This window comes from Ostrea edulis, chromosome 9 (assembly GCF_947568905.1).
Source record: "Ostrea edulis chromosome 9, xbOstEdul1.1, whole genome shotgun sequence".
NCBI lineage: Eukaryota > Metazoa > Mollusca > Bivalvia > Ostreida > Ostreidae > Ostrea > Ostrea edulis.
The window spans coordinates 68,403,599-68,416,098 of NC_079172.1; the positions used below are offsets into that span (position 1 = coordinate 68,403,599).

Sequence of the window (12,500 nt, forward strand, 5' to 3'; positions counted from 1 at the left end):
AAATCAAGGGTTATTGATTCGTTAGTGCGAGGTAACAGATCTATAACCCTTGATTTGTGAAGATGCTTGGCCTCCCCCCCCCCTGCAGATCTCTAGTAAGGTACTATTCCAAATGAGCTATTTGGACATATCGACGATTGAAGCTATCTGGCCTCCACAATTCTTCCGCAGTTGCACCCCCAACTTTATCCCGAAGCATGCCTCTTATCTGTCAGTTACAGAGGCTGGTCTACGACACCAAATCTAACATGAAAGGAGAAAATGCAATGGAACACTACAAAATTTTGTGATATTTCCATAGCTTACCATGAGATCCTGCATTTAAAGACCAAATACTGGTGCCTGTTGTAAAATGTTTGTTTAACTTTGTCACTAAAAATATCATTGAAATAAAAAATTCTTAGTTTGTGGAACTCTTGATATAGGCTTCACTGATTTCATATCAAATGTGTGACAAGTTAGTTTGAGGGTGAATTTGAAGTATTTATTGTTTAAGGAAAGTTACCCCCTCCCTCCCCAGTTTCTGATACGACATGTTGACTGGCTTATTTTTACAATTTAATAAATGAAAATCAATTTCTGTAATGGTTTGTTGTGTAGCACTGTGGTTTCATCAGATTTCTTGGTTAATTAAGGCCAGACCATAAAATCAAGTGATTAACAATGATGTTCAGGAAGACTTTATGCCCTTAAAAATTGATGAAACCAGACACTGTGTTGTATGACTGGCTTATGCAATGAAAATGTCAGATTCAAACTGTTAATTATCATAATACATTGAAATGATGTATTACCATATCTATTTATAGTGATGATGTACATGTATTACCATATCTATTTATAGTGATGATGACAATTACAGTAGAAGATTACAAGACACAGTACTGGCCGAAGTTGGAAGGAGCCATAAATCAGCTGCTGAGCATGACTCCCGGACAATACATACCTATTTCTTATGAACAAATGTACAGGTCTGGTCAACACCAAGCATCTTACATGTATTTGTTGTGTAAAAATAATAACAAAGTACTGTGTACTGGTAGAAGTTTGTCTCCTGTTATTTTCGTCCTGACGCATTGAAAAACAAGTTTTGTCTCCAATTATTTTTTGTCCAGATGCCTTGTGAAGATAATTTCGTCCCCATTTTCAGTTTACCCGGAACTCTTTAGTAATACTGAAATGGTTGTTTTATAGTCATGCAGAAATGAATATGTCCCATTCAGGCTGAAGGTAAAAGAAAAATAATAAAATGGGGTGAAAATTTCCCGGTATGCATGCTGTTCATGAGAAACAATGATCAGGAGTGGGAATTTTCCTATTTAACATGCAGATGATGTCATGCACAGTAGAATGGGCGTTAATATGTTTTGTAATGATTCTCTAATCCTTGTCTGTTAAAGTGTGATGAACTTCTATTACTGAAATTATTATTACAGCTGTGTTTACAAATGTGTTTGTAAGCAGTTCTCGGAGAAGCTTTACACAGATCTGATGTATCACATGGCTCAACATCTAGAGAAGCTGAATGAACAGCTGAAGGCATTGGTGAGAAATGGGTGCATTAAATTGTTTATTTCTGTAGAAATGTCAAACCTAATGGAAAAAATAAAACATTTTTCTTGGAAAAATGATTATAGTAAACGCCTTGTGTAAAAATTTGACATTCATGCTCCATTAAGAACAAGTGACCGTGAATGGAAGCTGAATTAAACACAAATTACTGAACAAAGAGGCAGATTTGTATGTGATGAGTACAGAATGCAATGATTATTAATATTCTTGGTTCCCATCTTTTACAGATGCAGAGTGAAGAACCCAAGTCTTTCATTGAGAAGTTCTCATTTATTTTAAATCAGTACCTACAGGCTTTAGGTGGCATTGTTCCAATTTTTAATTATATGGTAGGTCACGGATAAATAGCATTTACTGCAACAACTTTATACATTCATCAATATGTGAGAGTAATGTTTAGCTCACCCGAGCCAAAGGTTCAAGTGTACTTTTCTGATCAAAATTTGCCAGTTGTCTGTCGGTGCTGTTGGCATTTTTCACTTTTCACAATTGCATCATCCAGAACCATTGGGCTAATTTCAGCCAAACTTGGCACATAATATCCGTAGATGAAGGGGATTCAAGTTTATTCAAATGAAGGGTCATCTCTCCTTCCAAATGGAGGTAATCAAGAAAAGGCCCAAAACAGGGTGGTGTTATTCAAAGATGTTTTTTTAAAGAGCCTCTGGGCCAGAAAAGATCAAACTTTAGAAAGATTCAAGTTTGTCCAAATCACAGCCCCCAGGTGGGGCTACAATAGGGGATTAAAGTTTTACATGGGGTGGGGTATATTTAAAAAAAATTTCCTCACAAACAGTAGAGCTATGATTAGTCATTTTGATATTTATTATTATGACTGTTATTTTGATATATATGTAAGTATCTTCAAGTAATACAGATTCAAGTTTGTTCAAATCTTGTCTGCTGGGTATAGGGTGGGGCAATGATAGGAGAACAAAGTGTAATATAACAGAAATTCTATTTCTCAAAAGCTTATTCAATCTTTGTTGCAGAATAGATTTTATGTTGAAACCAAACTAAAAACAGATTTGAATGAGGAGCTGAAGAAATTATTTCAACAACACGTATTAGATCAACATGTAGAATTTATTCTGTGTAAGTTGGTGAATCTTCTACCGGTCTGACATTTTCATGCTTTCTCTGTGAAGATAACACTTATCATGGCAGTACAGATAATAAAAGCTGGCTTTTATTACAGCCTTACTGGAAGAGGCCAATTCAAAGCCATTCACCATATCTCCTCCAACCATGGCCAACACTGTCAAGAACCTACACTCCGTCAATCCAGGTGGGGGCTGATGTCAAGAGCACGAATTGTACAATAATGTGGCATGTCCTTTCTCGGGGAGAGTCTCGCTTGTCACATTCTCGTACCACTTTATTAATTACATACCTCATCTACACACAAGTGTTTTGTATGTTACTTCCAGTCATACATTTCGTACATTAGGAACAAATATTCATACATGTCACACCTACATACAACAAATGTTCATACATGTCATATCTACATATAACAAGTGTTCAGGCATGTCATATCTACATACAACAAATATTCATGCATGTCATATCTACATACAACAAATATTCATACATGTCATATCTACATATAACAAATATTCATACATGTCATATCTACATACAACAAATATTCATGCATGTCATATCTACATATAACAAATATTCATACATGTCATATCTACCTACAACAAATATTCATACATGTCATATCTACATATAACAAGTGTTCAGGCATGTCACATCTACATATAACAAATATTCATACATGTCATATCTACCTACAACAAATATTCATGCATGTCATATCTACATATAACAAATATTCATGCATGTCATATCTACATACAACAAATATTCCACATGTAGATATCAACACAATTTTATATCTGTTTTGAAATGTTAGGAGACAGCAAACTCCAATAATCTTCTCTTACATAAGGATATACTATTTATCCTCGAGGCAGTTCATGAAAAATGTGCTATAGATATGTAAGTTAAGAGAATGATTAAATTTGTATCTGATGAGCATGCAAATGATAGTTGTGACATGAAAATTGAATCCTTGTAGACTACGCGAAGATAAAACCCAGCCTCTTCTCCCGCTACCTTCCCACGGTTCTTCCTTCCACCTCCGTTAACGACCTGGAACAATACATAGCGGAAACAAAACAGATGCAGGAGGATATGAGGACGCTACAGGAATTAAGGGGGTGAGATTTCTGAAGAGAACAGCAGAAAAACACAGTTGTTAAACAGTGCTGTCACATCTTAATAGCTGAGTTTATATAAGCATCCTTACCCTTATGAAGATTTCCCAAAGCTTGGTACTCACAAGCACATGTATGCATATGAACATGTCTTTCAAGGACATAATTCATCAACTCCTTTGTAAAGTTTTAAGAACATATGTCAGTGATGCGTAAATCAGTTGGCAGAACTTGGCAAGATGCCAAACCCTTAACTGGTTGTGCCATGTGTGAAGTACTGAAATATCTAAAACAACAGTTGCCAATTTTCCTAAAATTTGTAACATTTGGGGTTTTTTCTTTTGAGCAAAAAATAGAAACAAAAATAAAAGCCAACTGTAAATTTTCTTGAATATTTTTTGGTGAATTATCACATGAACCCAAAAGAAATAACTTCAGATTTTTCAGCTAATCAAAAAAATTGTGTGGCCACTGTTTGGATGGCTTGGTTCTTTAAAATAACACCCGAGCTCAAACACACATGTTTATTCAATATGGCGCTAAAACTACACATCTTGGACTTCCTCCAGGTGTTTCGGCTTGCTACGACAAACAACCTTAAAGTGTCCCTTTTTCCCACACTTCAAGCATTTTTTTCCCCCACATAGCGTGGTTGTTCATGTGTATATTATTAGACCTATACATATTTTACAGTCAGTTCAGTTTGGTGTTGATGTAAATTGCATTTACGAGAAGATAATGTAGAATATGCATAATTTTGCAAGACTTATCATTCATGAAAATTTAGTTCTCGCACAACGCAAAGGTTGTCTCTTGAATAAGGTTTCGCAACTTCAAAATGATCTGCAGTGAAACAGTGAAATTTTGCTGACATTATTGACAGAGATGACGGTGACCATCATAATAGGAGAATTTGTACGACACGCTTATGCACTATGTTTAATTTTTATCCCTACAATGCTTTCGTACCTTGAACAATGACAACCACACTTCATTGTTTTGATGGTGATGATTTATGAATTTTTACAATTTAAATCCTCAGTGAAGACTGTAATTGTGTGTCCGGTAACTTATCTGCAGTGATGAGAAATATTCAGAATTGAGGAGAAAATCAACAGTATTATGATTCCTCAAAACAAACCATGAAATGTTGCCAACCCCTCTCTCAAATTTGTCAATATCTGGTTATTTTTACATACCCATTATCAATCAAACGCACCCCTTCCCTTCCCTAAGATTGTGATCTTTTTCATGCTGACATTTTATGGATGCATTCATTGTTATTTTTTAGGTGTGACTTCAAACGAAAAAGAGCTGATGATGACTTACCGGTAAAATGAGGAGGAAATGGTCAGTATATCAAATCTGTGGGGGATCTAGAATTTACTGGGGGGTGGGGGTGTGTGTTGAGGCTCGAAGGGGGAGGGCATAGGAGAGGGTGCGGAAAATTTTGAAAAGATTGATTCTGTAATTATTCGTGGTTCGGCATGTTTTACTATATATTTATACATGTATTTCTGTAATTATTCGTTGTTTGCCATGTTTTACTATATATATACGCATGTATTTCTGTAATTATTCGTGGTTCAGCATGTATTACTATGTTTAAGAAGCCAAACGGTTTGTTTGTCACACATTCATAATGAAAATTTCCAAGTTTTGTTGTTCTTGTCATTTTTGAATAAATGTCAAATTCAAACCTAAATGATTGGGACATGAAGAGTTTCGTTGATACTAACCAGTGGAATTCGTTCTTTTACTTTCAGTTATGGACTTTGAAATGACTGTGATATTGTTCAGGAAGCCAGACGGGCCTCTGATTTTTCCTGTTGATTTGACATGACTGTTGTAGAATTCATGCTCTCCGGTTTAGGATTGAAAACCTCCATGCCAATTAAACCTGCATTGATTTGTTTTTACATGAACTATAGGCATTACAATTGTGTTTGGTATGTTTCACCTTGTGTTTTATAAAGCCTTTTGTCATGTGTTCATTTCTTAATCTCGCAAAAAGTCTTTGTTATCTTTTTTTTTTCATACTTGAATTAAGAATTCCATTTATCTAAAGGCTAAATATATGTATGCAGAGTATTAGCGAACTGTTTTTATCTAAATGTCATGTTAATGTAAGATGTGTGTCCAGCGAGAAAGTGTATGGTTGTGGATAAGTGTGCTTTGTATTGACAAGTAGTAGTTGTAATATTGTCAGCAATATTGTGACGAGATTGATAGGTGAAATATTCTGCTGTTGAGTGAAAATGTACACTTTTAGCTTGGTAGAGCCAGAAACTTAAATGGGCTTTTCTTGTTGAAGTTTGTAAACTTTTAACATGGGTTGTTCAGACCCATTGTCACTGGGAGGACTCAAGTTTTAAATAGAAATGGATAGGAAGATACTTTAAGGGTTATTTTACAGCATAGATTGATATATGCCCAAATCCTAATCCCTGGGTGGGACCACTTAACCAAATATTCACATAGGAACTTGTTGGAAATATTCTTTTTGTAAGAACAACAAATATCTAATCTGATTAAAACCACCCCAAAAATCGCTACCATTACCTGTCAGAGTGAATTTAAAAGTGGCATATAGAAACTGCTTTTGAGAACCTTCTTTGCAATATTTAAATGTAAAGTATTTACATGTAGTTAACAATGTATCTTGTCTGGAATAAAGTTGTCTAATCATGGGTTTGAGAAGGGGACATAACTACAGCCCTAAAGCTGACAAAGGAGTCGTGTATTTCTATACAAACACGGCCTCTCAGGGGGAACATTTATATGGACAATGGAGTTTTTGTATGTACTACAAGTTTAGTTTTCTGTATTTGAATTTGGAAGATTGAATAATTAGATTTTTCCCATCACTTGAATCTGTTCAGACATATTAGGAAAAACTAATAGGATGCTACATTTACCTATACTAATTGTAAAATACATTATATATTGTCAAAAAGTCGTGAGATTTAATGAAGATTTATCAACTATTATCAGAAAGTTTACTTTTCAGAAGTATTGATATATTATAACTCACTCACTAGACTGTTATAAAACTGAGTTTATATTGACATTTAGTTTCTGATAATCTGATGTATTTAAATCTTATTTTATTCCAGTTGTTGGGTGTGATACAGGTTTTATTTGGAAATTAGATGAAGCTTTGTTGATTCTTCCCTACATTTCTATTTACTTACACAAACATTTCATGTTTCACAGTCAGGACTAAGTCTCCAGCAATTTGAAAATCAACCTTCGGATCTGATGTTGAATTTTATAATTTTATGATTTAGAAATCTCAATTGTCAAAGATCATTCAGTACTGAGAATCAGGTATATTTACAATACTTTATTCTGTGCTGTGAATTGGGTAAATTTACGATTCTTTATTTTGCTGTAAATCACGTAACTTTACGATACTTTGTTCTGTAATGTGAATAATGTATATTTGCAATACTTTATTCTTTAACGTGAATAGCATATATTTGCGATACTTTATTCTGTAACGTAAATCACGTAATTTTATGATACTTTGTTCTGTAATTTGAATAACGTATATTTGCAATACTTTATTCTACATCCCTGCTCTCTAGGATTTTAACAGATAGACGTAACTTTCTCCAGTGTTCAGATTGTTCACTTTTACATAAATACAGAACCCAATTTTTGCATCAAGACAACATTGTAAAGTTATGCAAGTTCTCCCAAATGAAATATGATCTACAGTAAAGTGAATTGTCCCAGAATTTGTAGGAAGGGAGAAGTCATGAACAGTTTGTGTCGATCTCCGGGGATTTTACCACAGACACAAATTCTGCGATTTAAGTGATGTAATTCTGACATTAATGTAGGGAGAAGACATCTTGTTGGGTTTTTAGGTATTTCGTGGACATTTTAGGAATTTGTAACTTGACTTTAACTGCAGTTAATCAACTATTCAAATTTGGAATTTGTTTGAAATCGGCATTTGGCAAAAAGTAATTAGTCTTTAGTTTTTCAGGCACTGTCTCATCAGACTGGAAGCTACCACATCAATTTTATCTCGGCATATGTAAATGGGGAATAACTCAATTTCTCTTTCAACCATTTGATACAGAAATGTCTTGAATAATGAGTTTAGAATAATTGTACAAAAAAGAATCAAAATTTCATTTGAAAAAGAAAGATAACTCATGCTACAACTATTATTTGAATAAGGGATTGAGGGGAGTAATGGAAATAGAAAAAAAATCTGCTGGCTCCATTAAATGTTTTTATGGGCTTGAGAAACTAAAGATTATTTTAGTTATTTTTTTTTTTTTTTTTTTTGCCTTAGTTTTGAACTCCATGGCTATTTTATCATTTTTTTTTTTCTGTAAATGTTTGTTGAATAATTGTTATGGTGTACATTAACTTGAATAAAAAGACACATTGAACTTTTGGTGTCATTTTGTTTGATCCTTTAAAAGCAAGAAGATTTATGGATGTCCAATTGTCATTATATAAACATACTTATCACTCATAAAGCAGAACTTCTCCCAGTAATTTAAAGAAGAATATGATGTATCAAACTTATCCCAGCAATAGGGTCTAAGATATTGGTAAAATTTTGCATGTTCCAAAAAGGTGGCGAAATTAAAGATCATAACTAGAAAATCACAAAAAGTTCTTCAGAATGTTTACAAACGCATTGGATACGATAGTAATTACAAAAAATTTCCCTGTTCTCATTTGCCTAAACTGGTACCCTGTTGACTTCGCATCTATTATGTTTGTGTGTAGCCACCAATCGGCGGGGTACCAGTTTAATATATTGTCCTTCTGACAAACATTTTCTAAAGGGCTATTTTTAAAAACGTCAAAATGACTTCAATTTCGAATCACTGCAGCTATAGATAACTCATAATTGATACTACAAATTTGGTTTTTGGAGTTCTACTAGCAGAATATTGTGATGTTAGTTTTGAGATAAAAGATAGACCCTATGCCTTTAAAGAATGTGATGTAATTAAACTTATCCCAGCGATATAAAGACTGATATAATTAAACTTATCCCAGCGATATAAAGAATGTGATGTAATTAAACTTATCCCAGCTATATAAAGACTGATATAATTAAACTTATCCCAGCGATATAAAGAATATGATATAATTAAACTTATCCCAGCGATATAAAGAATATGATATAATTAAACTTATCCCAGCGATATAAAGAATGTGATGTAATTAAACTTATCCCAGTGATATAAAGAATGTGATATAATTAAACTTATCCCAGCGATATAAAGAATATGATATAATTAAACTTATCCCAGCGATATAAAGACTGTGATATAATTAAACTTATCCCAGCCAGATGCCTGACTTTTAACACTCAAAATTTGGTTCGAACAAAGCACGATTATAGCTGAAATGATTGTTCAATTTATTTCTGTTGTGAACATCGCATACAACCTCCGAGAGTGAATATTGTGTACTTGCCTCAGATCTTAGTGTCCGAATACATAGCGTGAACCGTGTTGTATAACACTGCTGGTCCCCGTGTCTAGTGTCCGAATACCCAGCGTGAACCGTGTTGTATAACACTGCTGGCCCCCGTGTCTAGTGTCCGAATACCCAGCGTGAACCGTGTTGTATAACACTGCTGGCCCCCGTGTCTTGTGTCCGAATACCCAGCGTGAACCGTGTTGTATAACACTGCTGGTCCCCGTGTCTAGTGTCCGAATACCCAGCGTGAACCGTGTTGTATAACACTGCTGGTCCCCGTGTCTAGTGTCCGAATACCCAGCGTGAACCGTGTTGTATAACACTGCTGGCCCCCGTGTCTAGTGTCCGAATACCCAGCGTGAACCGTGTTGTATAACACTGCTGGCCCCCGTGTCTAGTGTCCGAATACCCAGCGTGAACCGTGTTGTATAACGCTGCTGGCCCCCGTGTCTAGTGTCCGAATACCCAGCGTGAACCGTGTTGTATAACGCTGCTGGCCCCCGTGTCTAGTGTCCGAATACCCAGCGTGAACCGTGTTGTATAACGCTGCTGGCCCCCGTGTCTAGTGTCCGAATACCCAGCGTGAACCGTGTTGTATAACACTGCTGGTCCCCGTGTCTAGTGTCCGAATACCCAGCGTGAACCGTGTTGTATAACACTGCTGGCCCCTGTGTCTAGCATCCTTGTCGTAGACAGACTAGACTTGGGGTGACGTTCACATTTTCATACCGAAAGGGTGAAGATCTAGGAAAATATTTCATATATCAGAAATCAAATAAAGTGTATATCGAGGATGGACGCATGTATTTTGTGACCATATTCATCAATTTTCTCAGTCATGTACCGTGATTCAATTTCTTCATGAAAAATTGATATCTACATCTGCAGCAGTTCTCACGATTTTTTTTTTTCAGAGACACTAACCACACAGATTTACATGCTCAATGTCCATGATGATTTCTTTTTTTCTAGCCTGTGTACAAAATGTATGTATCATGTAAGGATAAACATGGAAGGTATGATTTCACAGGAAATTATTTCACAGACTTCGCAAGTTATGCTTTAACATATGAAGATGCATTAAAAGCATCTAGAAAGGGGGAGGGTTGCACACACCAGGGGCGGATCCAGGAATTGCGGTTACGGGGGCGCCACTTTATGAGGCAGTGGGGTCTGGAGGGCACCTTGAGGCCCCCAGTGGGTCCAGAGCGAAGTCCTGGTGGGGCCCCGGGGACGAAGCCCCCTGAAGCTCCGGGATTTTACAAATTTTATAGGGCTTGCAATATGTTCCTATAATTTAGCCATTTGTACTATTTTCTATAATTTCTAATAAGGTGAAATTAATAAAAAGTACGCAAATTCTAAGGTTTTCTGGAACAAAATTAAGTTCTCCCAATAAAGAAATGCAAGAAATCAAAAGATTTTGTCATTTATTTCTCCGGGAGTGGAAGAAATTATTGCTTCTTTTATCGTTCAGTATATTTTTCTAAACAAGATACCCCGATTTACCTTAAATTTGAAAATTTTAGGGCGCTCGCGCCTACTGCGATCCCCCTTAAATCCGCCATTGCACACACCCTCCTCTGATTTTTGTAGAGAGAGAATGGTATTTATATTTTTCCGGAAACATAACTTTTGTGTAGGTTTCTTTGCATTTCAATCCGTTTCGCGAGGTATTTCCGGTTATGGTTAAATTATGAAATATTGGGTTTATGATCATGGATTATCTACGAGAAACGGAGAAACAACAACAACAACAAAAATTTGGGTTCCGACTATCATGCTCTGAGTGATTATCATAAAATACTGAGTCAAGAGTGTGCATTCCCGGTGTCTTGAGACTTACGAACTTTAGTAAAACTCAGTCCTGAGTCACTTGAACTGTCACTTGAAATGGACGAACCAGGATCGGATGACACCGATGAAAACAAGCTCCAGATGACGGTTTATAGATTCTAATTGCGAGTCGGTATTTCTATCAGGTAATATTGAAATTGTTTATTTAAAATTTTAATTGCTTACACTATATATCTGTTTTTATAAGCGAATGAAGTAATGCCATTTGCCGGCTGATGTGCTGGAATCTGAATTGACAACAAAAGTCAAACATGCACTATCCACTTGAAGATGTTGTGATGTCAATCTAATTGAAATTAGGTGTTATATCCGCTAATTTATGTATGCGAGTACGCGAGCGGATCTAACATCTAATTTTAATTAGATTGTTGTGATGGGGGTGGTCAAAGATCAACATTTGAAAATAAATTTGACATTTCTACATTGTAACAAAAAGATTCATTTAATGCATCCGAGAAGAACCAGTGTCGAACTCTTAAATCTCCACGCTTACCTTATTATCAAATTCACCAGCATGCAGCATACCAAATAGACTTGAAACTTGATTAATTGTATTATTGATCACGGTTTTACGCCGTTTTTGGCAATATTTCAGCCATTTTACGGTGGTGACTTGAAACTTGAATAAAATCTTGTGACTTGAAACTTGAATAAACTCTTATGAAAAGCTCACAAAATCTCCTGACGATATTTTTTAATACATTCTTTCGCTTAAATTATTCAAGGGGCAGATATATAAGAATTCTTATATGATTAATCACACTCAATCTAATTATAATTAGACTTGAATTAAATTGTTCTTGCTTTAATTAGTGAATGACATTTTGTACATTTATAATTGATGAAAACCACCCAAGTGTTCTTACATAAATGAAGGTATCGAAAATATTTGAAAATAGAATAGGCCCTATTTCATTTTACATTTTCTGTGTGTTTCCTATGAAGTAGTTTAAAATGCTTCAAATTTTAGCGGCCGATTTGATGGCTTATGTACATCAAACTTTATATCTTTTTTTCTTCGTGAAATAAATATCTGAAGAACCCACGGAAATACAAACATGACAAATAAACCGTGACTCGTCAAAACACAAATATATTTACTCAAGATGTGATATTTTCGATTTATTTCCCTTTGGGGGAAAATATCATTTTATTGATTATTGATAAATGATATATAATTCATTATGTCACGTGTATTAATCAGTATTTATTCAGATGTTCCACCTCGCCGTGTTGAAATTTAATTAGTTGTTTTATATGTTAAATTATGCACATGTACACTTGTACCACAGCGCTTTATGGTTAGATCTGAGTGTGTGACGTCTATCAGTCTCTATATACATGATAATTATAGCAGAACAACCTGTTTAAAATCGTACA

The 12,500-nt window shown here is 35.2% G+C and overlaps 1 protein-coding gene across 1 annotated transcript in view; it reads left to right on the forward strand.

Annotated features, from left to right (window-relative positions):
* The window catches only part of LOC125660380 (CDK2-associated and cullin domain-containing protein 1-like), a 12,783-nt gene extending 4,571 nt beyond the window's left edge, over window positions 1–8,212 (forward strand). The window contains exons 2-9 of the mRNA XM_048892185.2: window positions 845–971; window positions 1,437–1,545; window positions 1,800–1,901; window positions 2,565–2,667; window positions 2,771–2,860; window positions 3,662–3,803; window positions 5,092–5,150; window positions 5,567–8,212. Coding sequence (XP_048748142.1) covers window positions 845–971; window positions 1,437–1,545; window positions 1,800–1,901; window positions 2,565–2,667; window positions 2,771–2,860; window positions 3,662–3,803; window positions 5,092–5,140 — 722 coding nt within the window. The 3' untranslated portion in view covers window positions 5,141–5,150; window positions 5,567–8,212. The remainder of the gene's footprint in view (window positions 1–844; window positions 972–1,436; window positions 1,546–1,799; window positions 1,902–2,564; window positions 2,668–2,770; window positions 2,861–3,661; window positions 3,804–5,091; window positions 5,151–5,566) is intronic.
* The last annotated feature ends 4,288 nt before the right edge of the window (window positions 8,213–12,500 follow it).